This window comes from Symphalangus syndactylus, chromosome 19 (genome assembly GCF_028878055.3).
Source record: "Symphalangus syndactylus isolate Jambi chromosome 19, NHGRI_mSymSyn1-v2.1_pri, whole genome shotgun sequence".
NCBI lineage: Eukaryota > Metazoa > Chordata > Mammalia > Primates > Hylobatidae > Symphalangus > Symphalangus syndactylus.
Genome location: NC_072434.2, coordinates 42,355,833 through 42,374,937, shown reverse-complemented (window position 1 = coordinate 42,374,937; position 19,105 = coordinate 42,355,833). Strand labels below are relative to the sequence as shown.

Genomic DNA, 19,105 nt, shown 5'->3' with positions numbered 1-19,105 from the left:
TGAGTGGCCAACCTGGGAGTCAAAATTGAGTTTTCTCACTGCAAGTCCAATCAATATGCTTTTCTTTTTTTTTTTAGACGGAGTCTCGCTCTGTCGCCCAGGCTGGAGCGCAGTGGCGCGATCTCAGCTCACTGCAACCTCGGCCTCCTGGGTTCAAGTGATTCTCCTGCCTCAGCCTCCCAAGTAGCTGGGACTCCAGGCGCGCGCCACGCCCAGCTAATTTTTGTATTTTTAGTAGAGACGGCGTTTCACCATGTTGGCCAGGATGGTCTAGATCTCCTGACCTTGTGATCCGCCCGCCTCGTCGTCTCAAAATGTTGGGATTACAGGCGTGAGCCACCGTGCCCCGCCAATATGCTTTTGTTAATGGTGGAGGGTGTTCATGTTCTTGGTGTCTTGAACAAAGAATTGGACAACACGCATAAACGAGGAAGGAATGAAGGGATTTTTTGAAAATGAAAGTACACTCCACAATGCCACAACGTGGGAGTGGGCCCGAGCATTGGGGCTCAAAAGCCCCGTTACAGAATTTTTGGGAGTTTAAATATCCTCTACTTGGGGTAGGCCCTATGTAAATGACGAGGATGAAGGAAAATTACAAAGTCATTTCCTCGGCTTTTGCCCAGTGGAGAAGATATTTCCTATTACAGCTGAAGTGTGAATTTCAGCAATTTTAACTTTAATATAAAACCTGGGCCGGGCGCGGTGGCTCACGCTTGTAAACCCAGCACTTTGGGAGGCCGAGGCGGGCGGATCACGAGGTCAGGAGATCGAGACCACGGTGAAACCCCGTCTCTACTAAAAATACAAAAAATTAGCTGGGCGTGGTGGCGGGCGCCTGTAGTCCCAGCTACTCGGAGAGGCTGAGGCAGGAGAATGGCGTGAACCCGGGAGGCGGAGCTTGCAGTGAGCCGAGATTGCGCCACTGCACTCCAGCCTGGGCGACAGAGCGAGACTCCGTCTCAAAAACAAAAACAAAAACAAAACCTGGTAAGTTATGAGTTATGTTCTGATAAAGTTTGACTATTTCCAGCATCGCTAGAGGTGTGGCCAACTCCACATGTCCCAGGACTTACCGAGCTGGAAAGCAGGCAAGTTAAACAATTTTCAAAAGCCAAGGAAGCAGTTTATGACCTTAAAGCATTTAGCAAACCTAATATTTGAACATAATTTTGACCACGTTTACATTTTGAAGACATTTGTATTTTATCGATAATCTTTAAACCCATCTTTATTTCCCAAAGATTACCCAAGTCACATGAACTAAATAAAAGGCATTATGTTTTTCACTTTTCTGACAAAATATTTTATTTAAGCTCTTATTATTAAACCAATTAATACAAAACGTAACACATGAGGCTGGGCACGGTGGTTTACGCCTGTAATCCCAGCACTATGGGAGGCCGAGATGAGTGGATCACCTGAAGTCAGGAGTTCAAGACCAGCCTGGCCAACATAGTGAAACCCAATCTCTACTAAAAATACACAAAAAAATTACCTGGGCATGGCGGTGCATCCCTGTAATCCCAGCTACTTGGGAGGCTGAGCCAGGAGATTTGCTTGAACCCAGGAGGCAGAGGTTGCAGTGAGCTGAGATTGCGCCATTGCACTCCAGCCCCGGTGACAAAGCAAGACTTCGTTGCAAAAAATAAAAATAAGTAAATAAAAGTGGCGGGGCGCAGTGGCTCACACCTGTAATCCCAACATTTTGGGAGGCCAAGGTGAGCGAATCACCTGAGGTCGGGGTTTGAGACCAGCCTGACCAACATGGAGAAACCCCGTCCCTACTAAAAACACAAAAATTAGCTGGGCATGGTGGCATGCGCCTGTAGTCCCAGCTACTCAGGAGGCTGAGGCAGGAGAATCCCTTGAACGCGGGAGGTGGAGGTTGCAGTGAGCCGAGATGACGCCACTGCACTCCAGCCTGGCGACAGAGCAAGATTCCCTTTCTTAAAAAATAAATAAAAATAAATAAATGGGCTTTGCCATTTCTGTCATGGGCACAAAGCAGTGGCCTGATTGTCAGTCTTCTCCTGGCATTTTTTTTTTTTTTTTTTTTTTTTTGAGACGGAGTCTTTCTCTGTTCCCTAGGCTGGAGTGCAGTGGCGCGATCTCGGCTCACTGCAAGCTCCGCCTCCCGGGTTCACGCCATTCTCCTGCCTCAGCCTCCCAAGTAGCTGGGACTACAGGCACCCGCCAACACGCCCGGCTAATTTTTTGTATTTTTAGTAGAGACGAGGTTTCACTGTGTTAGCCAGGATGGTCTCGATCTCCTGACCTCGTGATCCGCCCGCCTCGGCCTCCCAAAGTGCTGGGATTACAGGCTTGAGCCACCGCGCCCGGCCTGTCGTTGTTGTTGAGATGGAGTCTCACTCTGTCGCCCAGGCTGGAGTGCAGTGGCGCAATCTTGGCTCACTGCAAGCTCCGCCTCCCGGGTTCACGCCATTCTCCTGCCTCAGCCTCCCGAGTAGCTGGGCCTGCAGGTGCCCGATTCTCCTGGCATTTTTAAGGCCAGGAGCCAAGTGCCGCATGTGGGCAAATAACCTACAGAGCGGTTTCGCTTTTAAAATTATTGTTGTTGGCCAGAAGCGGTGGCTCACTCCTGTAATCCCGGCACTGTGGGAGGCCGAGGTGGATGGATCACCTGAGGTCAGGAGTTCGAGACCAGCCTGACCAACATGATGAAACTGTCTCTACTAAAAATACAAAAATTAGGGGCCGGGCGCGGTGGCTCAAGCCTGTAATCCCAGCACTTTGGGAGGCCGAGGCGGGTGGATCACGAGGTCAGGAGATCGAGACCATCCTGGCTAACACAGTGAAACCCCGTCTCTACTAAAAAATACAAAAAATTAGCCAGGCGTGTTGGCGGGCGCCTGTGGTCCCAGCTACTCGGGAGGCTGAGGCAGGAGAATGGCGTGAACCCAGGAGGTGGAGGTTGTGGTGAGCCGAGATCGCGCCACTGCACTCCAGCCTGGGGGACAGAGAAAGACTCCGTCTCAAAAAAAAAAAAAAAAAAAAAAAAAAAAATACAAAAATTAGCCAAGCGTGGTGGCAGGTGCCTGTAATCCCAGCTACTTGGGAGGCTAAAGCAAAAGAATAACTTGAACCTGGGAGGTGGAGATTGCAGTGAGCCGAGATCATGCCATTGCACTCCAGCTTGAGCGACAAAAGAGAAACTCTGTCTCAAAAACTAAATAAATAAAATCGGCTGGGCACGGTGGCTCATGCCTGTAATTCTAGCACTTCAGGAGGCCGAGGTGGGTGGATCACCTGAGGTCAGGAGTTCAAAACCAGCCTGGCCAACATGGTGAAACTCCATCTCTACAAAAAATACAAAATTACTCGCGCTTGGTGGCAGATGCCTGTAATCCCACCTACTCGGGAGCCTGAGGCAGGAGAATCGCTTAAACATGGGAGGCAGAAGTTGCAGTGAGCCCAGATTGCGCCATTGCATTCCAGCCTAGGCAACAGAGCAAGACTCCGTCTCAAACAAAAATAAAAAATAAATAACAATAAATTTTAAAAATGAAATTATTATTATTATTTGGAGCACAGAACAGTCCACCTGGGCACCCTGTCCTGTGTCTTTTGATACTCTATGTTTAAGGATAAAAAACAATTATGTGTTTTATTTTATGAATCAGTTTTGGAGGGCTTCTGGCTATCCTTTTTTCCTCATATTCTACTGAGATTATACAAAGCAGCATGTTGCCAGGCACGGTGGCTCACGCCTGTAATCCCAGCCCTTAGGGCGACACAGACAGGAGAATAGCTTGAGCCCAGGAGTACGAGACCTGCCTGGGCAATATAACAAGACCCCATTCTCCACAAAAAGGAAAAAAAAAAGACAAAAAACAAAAACAAAAACAAAGCAGCATGTTTTCCACAGAGTAGGAAATCCAATGGCAAGATAGTGTGTAGGTTTGAGGTGGGTGCAGTGGCTCAAACTTGTAATTAACCCCATTGGCAGGCCAAGGTGGGAGGAGTGCTTGAGTCCAGGAGTTCGATGCCAGCCTGGGCAACATAGTGAGACCCCCCTCACATCTTTTTTTTTTTTTTTGAGACAGAGTCTCACTTTTGTTGCCCATGCTAGAGTGCAGTGGCGTGATCTCGGCTCACCACAGCCTCCACCTCCTGGGTTCAAATGATTCTCCTGTCTTAGCCTCCAGAATAGCTGGGATTACAGGCATCTGCCACCATGCCTGGCTAATTTTGTATTTTTAGTAGAGACAGGGTTTCTCCATGTTGGTCAGGCTGGTCTCAAACTCCTGACCTCAGGTGATCCGCCCACCTCACCCTCCCAAAGTGATAGGCCTTCCAAAGTGATGGGATTACAGGCGTGAGCCACCGTGCCCTGCCAAACCTCATCTTAAACAAAAATTAAGAAAAAAATAGTGTGGATATTTAATCTACAAGTTGCTCTATTTGCTACCTGTGTGATTTGAGGCAAGTCATTTGACCTCAGTAGGCTTCCCCTCATCTGAAAAAAGGGAGGATAATTATCTTCCTTACAAGCTTTTTTTTTGAGATGGAGTTTTGCTAGGTGCCCCAGGCTGGAGTGTAATGGCACCATCTCAGCTCACTGCAACCTCTGCCTCCCGTGTTCAAGTGATTCTCCTGCCTCAGCCTCCTGAGTAGTTGGGATTACAGGCACCTGCCACCATGCCAGGGTAATTTTTTTTTTTTTTTTTTTGAGACAGAGTTTTGCTCGTCACCCAGGTGGGAATGCAATGGCCCGATCTCGGCTCACTGCAACCTCTGCCTCCTGGGTTCAAATGATTCTCGTGCCTCAGTCTCCCAAGTAGCTGGGATTACAAGTGCCTGCCACCAAGCCCAGCTAATTTTTGTATTTTTAGTAGAGATGGGGTTTCACCAAGTTGGTTAGGCTGGTCTCAAGCTCCTGACCTCAGGTGATCCACCCGCCTTGGCCTCCCAAGGCGCTGGGATTACACAGGAGCCATAATGCCTGGCCCTTGCCCAGCTAATTTTTGCATTTTTAATAGAGACGGGGTTTCACCATGTTGGCTAGGCTGGTCTCCAACTCCTGACCTGACCTCAAGTGATTTATCTGCCTCGGCCTCCCAAAGTGCTCGGATTACAGGCGTGAGCCACTGCGCCTGGCCTTAAATGGTTCCTTTTATAATGTGTATTAATGTTCAGGGACAAGAGAGCTAAGGTTTGTTGTTGTTGTTGTTGTTTCCTTATCTCTTAGATTTACATTCCAGTCTAGGAGACACTCTTCAGAGGCAATCCTTGACCGAGTCACTGCAAGATGAATATATTTACTTATTTATTTTTTTGAGATGGTGTCTCATTCTGTCGCCCAGGCTAGAGTGCAGTGGCATGATCTTGGCTGCAACCTCTTGCCTCCTGGGTTCAAGTGATTCTCCTGTCTCTGCCTCCTGAGTAGATGGAATAATAGTTGTGAGCCACCACGCCTGGCTAATTTTTGTATTTTTAGTAAAGACAGGGTTTTACTATGTTGGCCAGGCTGGTCTTGAACTCCTGACCTCAGGTGATCTGCCTGCCTTGGCCTCCCAAAGTGCTGGGATTACAGGTGTTAGCTTCCATGCAAAATGATGTTAAACAGCTATTCTACTGAAAGCACAGGAGTCTTCAACATCTGGCCACCAGCATCACCTCCCCAAGCCTGCTCCAAAGACTGGCTTCTGGAAGCCAAGAGCTCTTATGGCTACTCCACACTATGGCTTGCTTTTTCATAAGTTGGAGCCTGTATAAAGGCTGAATTTTGAGACTGCATTAGAGTCTTAAATTCATAAGGGATGAAAACGATTAATGTGAATGCTCAAGGTTTCCACCCTTTGCTCCCACTTCTCAATTTGTGGAGTTATGCAGATAGACCAATTCACTGGACTTTTATGATGTAGATTGACGATGCCGGACTAGAAGATAAAAGTGTAATGGGGAAAGAAAGGAACACTTCAGTTAAGAAGTGGTTAAGTCAATCAACGTAACAAAAACTTCAAGTAGGGGAAAGGGAAGAATAAAGGATGGCTTTTTATGTTTAATTTATTTTTATTTATTATTTTTTTGAGACAGGGTCTCACTCTGTCACCCAGGCTGGAGGCAGTGGTGGGATCTTGGCTTACTGCAACGTCGACCTCTGGGTCCCAGGGTTCAAGCGATTCTCCTGCCTCAGCCTCCAGAGTAGCTAGCTTACAGGCGCGCACCACCATACCTGGCTAATTTTTGTATTTTTGGTAGAGACAGGGTTTCACCATGTTGGCCAGGCTGATCTAGAACTCCTGACCTCAAGTGATCCGTCTGCCTTCGCCTCCCAAAGTGCTGGAATTACAGGCATGAGCTACCGTGCCCGGCCTTTAATTTTTCTCTTTTCTTTTTTTCCTTTTTTTTTTTTTTTTTTTTTTTTTGAAGTGATGGCACTCAACAACTTATTTGGTTCAATATTAGCTAAAGGAATTTTTCTTCCTATGTATGGCCCATAGTAACACCAGTATCTGAGAATGAAACCTCATGGAGAAGACATCTCTTGAGAGATAGGTAGAAACAAAGCCTTGGTAAGGTACAGTGTTGGCCTGTAATCCCAACTCTTTGGGAGGCTGAGGTGGGAGGATCACAAGGTCAGGAGTTCGAGACCAGCCTGACCAACATGGAGAAACCCCGTCTCTACTAAAAATACAAAAATTAGCCAAGTGTGGTGGCACGCGCCTGTAATCCCAGCTACTCAGGAGGCTGAGGCAGGAGAATCGCTTGAACCCAGGAAGCGGAGGTTGCAGTGAGCTGAGATCATGCCACTGCACTCCAGCCTGGGCGGCAGAGCAAGATTCAGTCTCAAAAAAAGAAACCAAGCCATGGTGGTATTTTTGAGATGTGGATCCAGTTCTCCAGGAAGCTCGACCTGCAGGTCAGTCATGTAAGATGATACATTTCTTCTCTTCCTTCTCCTCTTCCTTATGCTTTTTTGTTAAGCCAGTTTTTCTTGTGTTGTCTTGTTGCTGCTGCTCTTAGTAACTGAGTCTCATTTGATACTGAAATGAAAGGACATTTACTATAGTAGGTAATGAGAATCTTACCTATATTCAGATTTTCATTTTTACAAGTTGTACATAATAATATTACCATATTTACAAGTTTGATATTAGTCAGGGTTCTTCAGAGAAACACAACTGTGTGTACGTGTGTGTGTGTGTGTGCGTGTGTGTGTGTGTGTGTATGTACTGGCTCATTCGATTATGGAGGGTGGCAAGTCCAAAATATACAAAGTGGCAGGTAGGCTAGAGACTAGTAATTGCTAATATTGCAGTTCAAATAGAAGGCCATTTGCTGGAGAATTCCTTCTTGCTCAAAGAAGTCAGTATTTTGTTATCCTTAGACTCTCAACTGATGGGATGAGGCCCATCACATCCTGGAGGGCAAATTACTTTACTCAAAGTCTACCAACTTAAATGTTAATCTCATCCAAAAACACCATCACTGGATCATCCACAGTATTGTTTGACCAAATGCTGGCATTGTGGCCCAGCCAAATTGACACATAGCCGGGTGCGGTGGCTCACGCCTGTAATCCCAGCACTTTGGGAGGCCAAGGCGGGTAGATCACCTGCGGTCAGGAGTCCAAGACCAGCCTGGCCGACATGGTGAAGCCCTGTCTCTACTAAATATACAAAAGTTAGCCAGGTATGGTGGTGCATGCCTGTAATCTCAGCTACTGGGGAGGCTGAAGCAGAATCACTTGAACCTTGGGAGGCAGAGGTTGCAGATTGTGCCACTGCACTCCAGCCTGGGTGACAGAGTGAGACTCCATCTCAGAAAAAAAAGCATTGTAGTGCAGTCTGTCACTGACTTGCTATGTGACTTCAACAAACTCATTTTACTTTTTTTTTTGTGAGACAGGGTTTAGTTCTGTCGCCCAGGCTGGAGTACTTGACCACCCAGGCTCAAACAATCCTCCTACCTCAGCTCCCGAATACTCTGTAGACCTAATTTATTTATTTTTTGTAAATTTATTTAAATTTTGTAAATTTATTTAAATTTTGTAAATTTATTTATTTTTTGTTGCCCAGGCTGGTCTTGAACTCCTGGGCTCAAGCAATCCTCCCACCTCAGCCTCTCAAAGTGCTGGGATTACAGGTGTGAACCATCATGCCCAGCCACACCTATTTTAACTGTAAAATGAAGGTTCTGAAACTAAAATCACTAAGGATTCTTCCCAGCCATGGAGTCCTTATATTAATATAAGAATATAATACTTCAGTCTCTAGGATCCCCCCTCACTAAGTGCACTGAAACAATATACGTTATGCCAGTTAATTATCTCAATCTTTGTGTGAATGCCAACTCAAATCTTTTCTCCAGGAAGTCTTCTTGGACTGTCTAATGGGTGTCCAGTCTGGACTAGGTGTGGTCTCTGTCTCTCTACAACAAGTACTGAGGACTGGTCTGTAATACACTGTTATGCAATATTCATCTGTTTATTTAATATTTACTCTTCTCCAGTAAATTTAAGTTCCCTGAAGTATTTATAAGTTATGTAAGTTACAACACTTAAATAGTACTTAGCATAGGTATTTAAGGAAATGAATGTTAAAGGCCGCCGCTGAGTGGGGAAAAAAAAACCAAAAAGGAAATGGATGATGTTCCAGTATTAAAAATGTCTGCAGGCTGGGCGTGGTGGCTCACACCTGTAATTCCAGCACTTTAGGGGGCTGAAGCAAGAGGATAGTTTGAGGACAAGAGTTCAAGACCAGCCTGAGCAACACAGGGAGACAAAAAATTTAAAAATTAGCCGAGTGTGGTGGCATGCACCACGATCATGCCACTGCACTCCAGCCTGAGTGACAGAGTAAGACCCTGTCTCAAAAAATAAAATAAAAACTTCTCCAGTAAAAGTAGCCTTTTTCAGAAAGCAGTCATTAGAAGTGGATCACTAAGGAATTTGAAGTTTGCATTAATTTTTAAAGCCAAATGTCTAGAATAAAAGTAGACAAGACACCCTTTACATAAAATTTATAACATTTATTTAGGCAAAAAAAAAAATCCCAAAACAAAAATCTGTACACACAACATTAATACTTAAGTGATGTCCTGATTTAAAATATAGCATGATTCATGTACAGAATACTCCCATTCATCTGGCCATAGTGAGAACAGTGCCTTCAGTACAGATAATTGAGAGTCTTTGAAATATACACACTTGGCAATGAATTTTTTATATCCTTAGAAAGGAGTTAAACTGTTCTATCAGAATTCAAACAAAACATAACTTTTCTCACACTCGTAAGTCAGTGAGAATTTGACAGTGGGAATTCTACAAAAGCGAGGGATTTCTTAATTTTTGTTGTTGCAGATTATCTGAGAGTATAAAGTTTTTAAGGGGCCGGGCGCGGTGGCTCACGCTTGTAATCCCAGCACTTTGGGAGGCCGAGGCGGGCGGATCATGAGGTCAGGAGATCGAGACCATGGTGAAACCCCGTCTCTACTAAAAATACAAAAAAATTAGCCGGGTGTGGTGGCGGGTGCCTGTAGTCCCAGCTACTCGGAGAGGCTTAGGCAGGAGAATGGCGTGAACCCGGGAGGCGGAGCTTGCAGTGAGCCGAGATCGCGCCACTGCACTCCAGCCTGGGCGACAGTGCGAGACTCCGTCTCAAAAAAAAAAAAAAAAAAAAAATAAAGTTTTTAAGGAAAAACAATGCTCTTAAGATCCTGCTTTTATTAAAGTGTCTCAGCTTTCATTAGCTAAGTAGCTTCTTCTAGGCTGCTTAAAATAAGCTTAAAAGGACCCAATTTGAACAGTTGTTCCCAAAATAAGTCCAAAATTAAGCACATAATATTAATAAAGTAGATTTATGATTTCCCACAAAATAATTTTGATAAATTTGGATTTGGGAAATATTCTTAATAGCCATTCTGTCTAGCTGTAAAGTTAGGCTGTGCTATCCAAAAGAGCTTTACTTTAGAGTCATGAGAAACAGCACTGATCTTTGCAAAACTTACCCCAAAAAATGGGGAGAGAGAAAAACAGGAAGAAAAGTCTCTTTCTTAGGCTACCAGTCAGTTAACAAAGTATCTTAGGTTAAGATTTGGAAACCAAAGAATGCATAATTAGGAGTGTACCATATCATGCAAAGTCTATGAAATACTAAAAAAGGTAAAACAGTTACTCATTTAAAGCACAATGAGCAAATTCTCTTATCATACAGCTATTCTCATCACCGGACAAAGGTTGGTTTTGCATTATTCCTAAAATAAAACAGTTGGTGAGTGAATACTGCAAATTAAAAACTGTCAATACACAGCAAATGATAAGGACTAAACATCCATTATCCACAAACTCATTTGAAACTGCTACCATGGATTTGAGAGGGAAACCAAAGTTTGCAAACCTCTCTGGGAGCTGTGTCAAAGTTAGTATTCTGAAGTCCTAGCAATACAAAGTCCCCAAAGAAGTAAAACACAGATAAAAGTGGAAGAGCCTACATCAGCTCAAAGTAACATACTTCCTTTAACTTATGCCTTCAGTTTAATAATACTGTTTATACCACTATAAACGTTGTATAATAACCAAATAATGTAAACGTACCATTAGAGGGCAGGAGAGGGATGGGTTTCACCATATACAAGTTTGTTTCCCCTGCTACCTCTTTTCAACCTTGGGTACAGCTGTACATTGTTCTATAGGAGTAATGCGTTTAAAAACACTAAGCTAAATCTCTGGTAAATTAACCTAATTTAGCATATAAAATATGTTTTAAAATGTGCTCAAAAGGGATAGGAAGATGGTCCGATGTTATGTTGATGCATGGCATAATTAAAAACACAGCTAAGACCAGGCGCTGTGGCTCATGCCTGTGATTCCAGCACTTTGGGAAGCTGAGGTGGGAAAATCACTTGAGGCCAGGAGTTCGAGACCAGCCTGGGCAACACAGTGAGACACCGTCTCTCTCTCTCTTGCTCTCTCTTTTTTTTTTTTTTTTTTTTTTTTTTAACATAGCCAAATAAGATGACTGGGGAGAAAACAGATTAACACAAAAGGTCTCACCTGTAAGGGCAACTTCCTAAAGCTAGATATATAGAACTGATGGTTTTAAACATAAAACTTGATTATGTGGAAGTTTGCAAATGAAATATATCATGAAAGCAAATTCCCATGCAGCTTTATTCACTTCCACCATGTGTTATCTACTTAAGGTGACTAGTGCCACTATAAGGCATTACTGTCCCCGGGTGACAAGAAGCAATATTTATAGTCAATTCCTGAAACTGGGGGTCTGATATGCTTTTTTTTTTTTTTTTTTTTTTTTTTTTTTTTTTGAGACGGAGTCTTGCTGTGTCACCCAGGCTGGAGTGCAGTGGCGCGATCTCGGCTCACTGCAAGCTCCACCTCCCGGGTTCAGGCCATTCTCCTGCCTCAGCCTCCCGAGGAGCTGGGACTACAGGCGCCCGCCAACACGCCCGGCTAATTTTTTGTATTTTTAGTAGAGACAGGGTTTCACCGTGTTAGCCAGGATGGTCTCGATCTCCTGACCTCGTGATCCGCCCGCCTCGGCCTCCCAAAGTGCTGGGATTACAGGCTTGAGCCACCGCGCCCGGCCCTGATATGCTTTTTAAAAATCCTAAACTAACTAAGATCAGTAGCCATGGAGTCATTGGCTTGAGGGTAAACTAATCCTTTATACCACTTGATTTATTTTATTAATTAGTTAATAATGCAGTTAATTTTCAACTGCAAAAAGAAAAAATTATTTTGTGGAGTAGAAAGACCACAGCAATAATTACTTGATGCAAAAAATAAGACGCCTTAATTGTATTTGCTCAAATCTGTATGTTTTACTCAATGATACCAATATTTATCATTATAATCTATTTTTTAAAAATTTTCCTCATTATGCCCTAGAACACCATTATACTCTAAAAAGTCAAATTCCATTTCCTTTAGATTTACTGTTGCTTGTGGACTGATGTAGCGATATATATATATATATATATTTTTTTTTTTGAGACGGAGTCTCGCTCTGTCGCCTAGGCTGGAGTGCAGTGGTGCGATCTCGGCTCACTGCAAGCTCCGCCTTTCGGGTTCACGCCATTCTCCTGCCTCAGCCTTCCGAGTAGCTGGGACTACAGGCGCCGGCCACCACGCCCGGCTAATTTTCTGTATTTTTAGTAGAGACGGGGTTTCACCGTGTTAGCCAGGATGGTCTCGATCTCCTGACCTTGTGATCCGCCCACCTCGGCCTCCCAAAGTGCTGGGATTACAGGCGTGAGCCACCGTGCCCGGCCTGATGTAGTGATATTTTACATTGGAGCCCACCAATGATTTGAACAATGAGTGGTTCAACCCTAGTCTAAATTGTGCTTGAAATAGCACCTCTAGCCACTGAGAGATAACACTCAAAGTCACCAATAAAAGTTACATTCTAGTCTACAGGTGCAAAAGGGAGGCCTTGTAGATTCTAACTATAGATACTGGCCACTTATGCCTCATAATTCCAATATATACATCCACTGTATTTTAGCCAGATTCAGGACCTTACAGACAATTCTGTGCCTTAATTCTATACACAATTTTAGGAACCATCCTGACTGCAAAGGCACTCAAATTTTTATATATTTGGGATGTAATAAATTATTATGCTTTTAAGACTCAGAAGTATCTGGCCACTACTGATGTTCACGAAGTAGGAAATTTAGCCTGTAGTTCCAGCTACTCCAGAGGCTGAGGGGGTAGGATCATGTAAGCCCAAGAGGCTGCAGTGAGCTATGATTGTGCCACTGCACTCCAGCTTGGGCAACAGAGTGAAACTCTGTCTCTACAAAAAGAAAAAAAGTAGGAAATTTAATTTTTTTTTTCTCCCAGAAGAGTCTCACTCCGTTGCCCAGGTGGACTGCAGTGGCACGATCTTAGCTCACTGCAACCTCCACCTCCTGGGTTCAAGTGATTCTCATGCCTCAGCCTCCCAAGTAGCTGGGACTATAGGCGTGCAAAAAAGCCACCATGCCCAGCTAATTTTTGTATTTTTAGTAGAGACAGGGTTTCACCACGTTGGCCAGGCTGGTCTCGAACTCCTGATCTCAAGTGATCCGCCCGCCTCGGCCTCCCAAAATGCTTGGATTACAGGCAAGAGCCACTACGCCCACCCTTGCTTTTAAATATTTTGGATGCTTCATCTATTAAGAAGTTATTCTGAGTAAAGAAGGGATTTACTGTTTTCTGTACACTTTTAGCCATTTCTGAAAATAATTTGTAAAGACAAAAACCTAGCATTAGCCTGTAACGAAATATGCACTTTTGTCTTGAACACTATAAAACAGAAACTTGAAGCCAAACTTCTTAAATAGGCTTTCCCTTAACTACACTAGATAAAAGACCTGGAAACAGTCAACATATCTAGCAATTTCCAAACTACCACAGGCCATCTCGTTTTCTGAACTTTGTCTTAGACATTAACATACAGAAAAGAAAAAAAAAAAACTTTTAAAAGAATTCTCTATTTTGTCTGAAATAAACTTAGTCTGTGAAAATTTATCTTACACTGATAAAAATTCCTTAAGCCAATTAAGTCAGCATTAACCCAGCATTTAATATGGTTTTCAGTGATTCTAAATATCTATTTAGATATTTATTTGAGTCAGTGTCTCGCTCTGTTGCCCAGGCACCACCACACCCAGCTAATTAAAAAAAAATTTTTTTTTTGGTGGAGGTCGAGTCTCACTATGTTGCCCAGGCTGGTCTTGAACTTCTGGGCTCAAGCAATCCTCCTGCTTCAGCCTCCCAAAGTGCTGGGGTTACAAGCATGAGCCACTGCATCCGGACCTAAATGCCTACTTTCTTTTAACTCAGTTTTCATTCACATGAAGGAACTCCAAAAAAATTCAAGTCTGATTATTGTGATAATGGTATAAAATATGTTTGTCAAAAAATGTCATCAGTGAACTAACAAACTAGCTCCTTTCTCAATTAAAATGCTTCTGAGTAATCACTATAATTTTAAATCTCTATTGAAAACACTGGCCATCTATGAAAAAAATGTAGTTATCTGGGATTGTAGATTGACCTTATTCACAAAATAAAATTTTAAATGAAAATTAAGTTTCTTGGTGACTTGCTATCTCTCAAGTGCTATTACTGATATAAGTGATTCTTTTTTTTTTTTTTTTTTTTTTTTTTTGTGACGGAGTCTTTCTCTGTCCCCCAGGCTGGAGTGCAGTGGCGCAATCTCGGCTCACCGCAAGCTCCGCCTCCCGGGTTCATGCCATTCTCCTGCCTCAGCCTCCCGAGTAGCTGCGACTACAGGCACCCGCCAACATGCCCGGCTAATTTTTTGTATTTTTAGTAGAGACGGGGTTTCACCGTGTTAGCCAGGATGGTCTCGATCTCCTGACCTCGTGATCCGCCCGCCTCGGCCTCCCAAAGTGCTGGGATTACAGGCTTGAGCCACCGCGCCCGGCCAGTGATTCTTTATTATACTGTATCAGATACCTTAAGGAGAGGTAATTGTCTAAAAAATAATCCGTCAAAAATATGTGCTGTTATGCACTGCGAGTAGAATCATTACATTTAATCATTTAAAGAGTTTCTTTTCTTTCATTTTTGGCAGTGAGATGGGGACACTTTCTCTAACATGAACACATTAACAAGATACACATATTTTGAACAAGAGATTTTAACTTTTTATGGCAAAATTTACTGGTGTCAATTGTATTTTAACTGAGAGGTTAACACCATGTTGTTGTCTCTATTCCACTGAACAAAAATGACTTTGAAATAGAGGAGAAGAATAGCCAGTTTTAACTGGCGATAATTTTTTAAAATCACATTTTCACAACAATACGACATATGGAGATGTAGACAGTTAGTCTTTAACACAGAGTGCTGTAATATTTTATACTGTGGTGCTTGGGGAAATATTCCTAGAGAATAACCAGCAGTCTGTGCAGGAAGCAGCAGTCCACACTTCTAGGTATAAATATGGAGAACAAGCTTCTGCTCACCGCCTCAAGAGAGGTGGGCTCCCGAAGGGTAGCCTGTCTCATTTTAAAACCTATACCATGAAAGCAATTCCCAGTTCCTACACTCTGTTCTCCCTTCATAATTTTTCTTTCTCATACATCTTTCTGCCAGCCATCCAGGCTCCTGCCAGTGATTAGCTTCCACAAGATGATCCACATTTCCCTTCTTTCACACTAAGAAGGACATCTTATAAAAGATACACAGATAGAGAAGAAAGGCATTTTATATAGAAGCAGTATAAAATTTACAATGGAAGCAGTGTCAGAAATCAGGTCAACAGCTTATGTGAAGCTGCAAATTGACTGGAAGGGACTCTGAGATCAGAAAAGTCTGGCCTAAGGGTTCGTGCAAACTTTACCATAAAACTGTAGAATCTCAAGCACAAGTAAGTTCAAACACCGAAAGATGTGGAAAATTTCCTAAAAGGCAATGATAAAGGAAGAGACCCTTCTTGACTAATAAGTTAAAATCACAAGACAAATTAGAGACTGTTCACATGGGCAGTACTATACGGTATCAATCCCAAACTGATATTATGACTCTTGTCATAGAAACCCCCAAAACATCAGGGAGGGTAAGATATTCCAAATGGACCAATCACAAAAAGGATTCCTGTGATTCAATTATCCAATACTTATGGCTATCAATTTAGTCTGGCTTGGGGCTGTTTTTTACAGGGAGGTGGCCTCCCATGGCGCACAATGTGTTTTTCTAAGCTATCCAGAATGGCCACAGCAATCTGTTGGACATGAGGATCAGTATGTTCATGATCTTTGATGTTGTATAAATGCTGCAATCCTCCTTCTTCAATCAGCATGCTGCAATACCTTGAAGCTGAAAAAAAAAAAAAAAAAACAAACCACAAAACAGGAGAAATAGCTTTTCTTAAAACATTTGAAAATTATTCCACAAAAAAATGACATCTAGGAGCCATTTTTCTTAGCTGTTTTGTTATTGACCACTAACATGCTACAGCTTGATAAATAACCTCTATACTGATGTTATGTCTACAGTGCAAGGCCTACACATTCAATCAATAAATAGCTAACTTGATTTTTCTAACCTCAAGACATATACAATCTGTATTAAAAAAATAAAAACAATCATAACTACCTTATCTTTGACCCAAAATCACAGGTAAGTGTTGTTATATTTTTATGCATTTCCTATGCTTTTTTTTTTTTTTTTTTAGACAGAGTCTTGCCCTGTTGCCCAGGCCGGAGTACAGTGGCACAATCTCAACTCACTGCAGCCTCCGCCTCCCGGGTTCAAGCGATTCTTGTGCCTCAGCCTGGAAATACAGGCACATGCCACCACGCCTGGCTAATTTTTTTATTTTTAGTAGAGATGGGGTTTTACCATGTTGCCTAGGCTGGTCTCAAACTCCTGCCCTCAAGCAATCCTCTCGCCTCAGCCTCCCAAAGTACTAGAATTACAGGCATGAGCCACAGTGCCAGGCCGCATTTCCTATACTTTTTAAAAACTTAATGGCACTCATACTGCACATACAATTTTTAAATTTTTGAAGTATTTTATTTGCCTTTTTTTTTTTTTTTTTTTTTTTTGAGACAGTCTCATTCTGTTGCCCAGGCTGGGGTGATCATGGCTCACTGCAGCTTGCTGTGTTTCCCAGGCTGGAGTCCAATGGCACAATTTTGGCTCACTGCAACCTCTGCCTCCCGGGTTCAAGCAATTCTCCTTCCTCAGTCTCCTGGGTAGCTGGGACTATAGGCACCAGCCACCACACCTGGCTAAATTTTGGTATTTTTGGTAGAGGCAGGGTTTTACTAGGCTGGCCAGGCCAGTCTCAAACTCCTGACCTTAAGTGATCTGCCTGCCTCAGCCTCCCAAAGTGCTGGGGTTACAGGTGTGAGCCACCACACCCAGCCACATTAAAACATTTTAATACAAATAGAAGTGAATTCCATTTAAATATAAACAAAATATGCCCACAAGGTAGGAACCTAAACTATCTGAGTTGGAGACAAAATATTCTAATATTCCCCAAATTACAGTGCATTTTAGAATAAATTATTCAGGTGCTGGGCGCGGTGGCTCACACCTGTAATCCCAGCACTTTGGGAGGCCGAGGTGGGCAGATCACGAGGTCAGGAGGTCGAGACCATCCTGGCTAACATGGCGAAACCGCGTCTCTACTAAAAATACAAAAAAATTAGCCGGGCGTGGTGGCAGGCGCCTGTAGTCCCAGCTACTTGGGAGGCTGAGGCGGGAGAATGGCGTGACGTCGGAGGCGGAGCTTGCAGCGAGCCGAGATCACGCCACTGCACTCCAGCCTGGACGACAGCAAGACAACGTCTCAAAAGAAAAAAGAATAAATTATTCAGGGCTGTCATTCCATAGAGTAAAACCTAAATAATACCTAAAAGTAGTGACAAAAATAAATATTCGTATGAAAATGCACTATTATTATTATTATTTTTTTTCAGACAGAGTCTCGCTCTGTCGCCCAGGCTGAAGTGCAGTGGTGCGATCTTGGCTCAATTTAACCTCCACCTCCTGGTTCAAGTGATTTTCCTGCCTCAGCCTCCCTAGTAGCTGAGAGTACAGATGTGTGCCACAACGCCCAGCTAATTTTTTGTATTTTTAGTAGAGATGGGGTTACACCATGTTAGCCAGGATGGTCTCCATCTTCTGACTTCGTGATCCACCCACCTTGGCCTCCCAAAGTGCTGGGAATACAGGCGTGAGCCACCACACCCAGCCGAAAATGCACTATTATTTACTTATTATGTTTTATTTTCTCCTACTGAGCTGTGAAAGGTCCATTCCTTGAGTTATGAGGAAAGGAACCTATAGATTAGAGACTGGGAATATGATGGGATCAACTGTTAAGAAACTCGGGAGTCCTCAAAACCTGTGGGTACAGTAAAAAGAAAAAGACTTTAGGGCACAGACAATTTAATGTAGCTAGACAGTTTTCGATTCATGAGTGAACAACTGCTTCTGGGTAATCTAGTAGGAAGGACCAGATAAGCCTCCAGGTGGGAGTTCAGGTGGGTACAAGGCAGTTTTCTCGGTCACATCCCATTCATTGAATTATTCTTCTCTATCTGACACAGAAGAGCTTTTACTGCATTGCCTTTTTGTGGTATGCAGTGAGTTTTCATCAAAGAATACAAGAGAAGGAGCTGGGTGCGGTGGCTCATGCCTGTCATCTCAGCACTTTGAGAGGCCAAGGCGAGTGAGTTCGAGGCCAGCCTGGCCAACATAGTTAAACCCAGCCTCTACTAAAAATACAAAAATTAGCTAGGCATGGTGGCACGTTCCTGTAGTCCCAGTTACTCGGGAGGCTGAGGCAAGAGAATTGCTTGAATCTGGGAGGTGTAGGTTGTGCTGAGCTGAGATCGTGCCACTGCACTCCAGCCTGGGCAACTGAGTGAGACTCCGTCCCCCAAAAAAAAAAAAAAAAAACAACCCCAAGCAAAAATCTCACAAAATGTTACTACTTCTGCTAAAAGGATATTGGTAAAAACAACTCTCACATATCCTATACAAGGCCCTTTATAGTATGTCCCCTATTAAGGTCCAATAGAAGAAATTTAATTCATAGTTAACTGCTCGTAAAAAGTTCTCTCCCCTCCCCGTCTCCCCTGACAAGGATATGGAATGTTTCCCTCTTATATGGAGAACCATGTCGCTTTTTACTTGCAGCAGAGCCACGAAAATCCCAATGCATCGCCTACAGGTCTACATTTGACTATTTTCCCTCTATCTTAGAATTTTTTTTTTCCTTTTTGAGACAGAGTCTCACTCTGTCACCCAGGCCGGAGTGCATGGTGCCATCACAGCTCACTGCAGCCTGGCTTTCTGGGCTCAGATGATGCTCCCACCTCAGCCTCCCAAGTAGCTGGGAGTACAGGAGCACACCACAATGCCTGGCTAATTTCTTTTACATCTTTTATAGAAACTAGGTTTCGCCATGTTGCTCAGGCTGGTCTCAAACTCCTGGGCTCAAGCGATCCACTCACCTCAACTTCAGAAAATGCTGGGATTATAGGGATGAGCCATTATGCCCGGCCCCTATAATTTTTGAAAAACTATTTTTCCTTACTTCTAATTAAAACTAAAAATAGGCCAGGCACAGTGGCTCACACC

At 43.4% G+C, this 19,105-nt stretch overlaps 1 protein-coding gene across 3 annotated transcripts in view; it reads right to left on the bottom strand.

Moving 5' to 3' along the window:
• Positions 1–1,009: 1,009 nt before the first annotated feature.
• Positions 1,010–19,105, bottom strand: part of ZYG11B (zyg-11 family member B, cell cycle regulator) — a 116,783-nt gene continuing 98,687 nt past the window's right edge. For 2 of the 3 annotated variants that reach the window (XM_055235243.2, XM_063613843.1), the window contains one exon: positions 8,983–15,823. In XM_055235243.2, the coding sequence (XP_055091218.1) occupies positions 15,633–15,823 (191 nt within the window). In that variant the 3' untranslated portion in view covers positions 8,983–15,632. Of the gene's footprint in view, positions 7,011–8,982; positions 15,824–19,105 lie in introns of those variants that run through there. The other variant, XM_063613842.1, reaches the window with a different exon arrangement.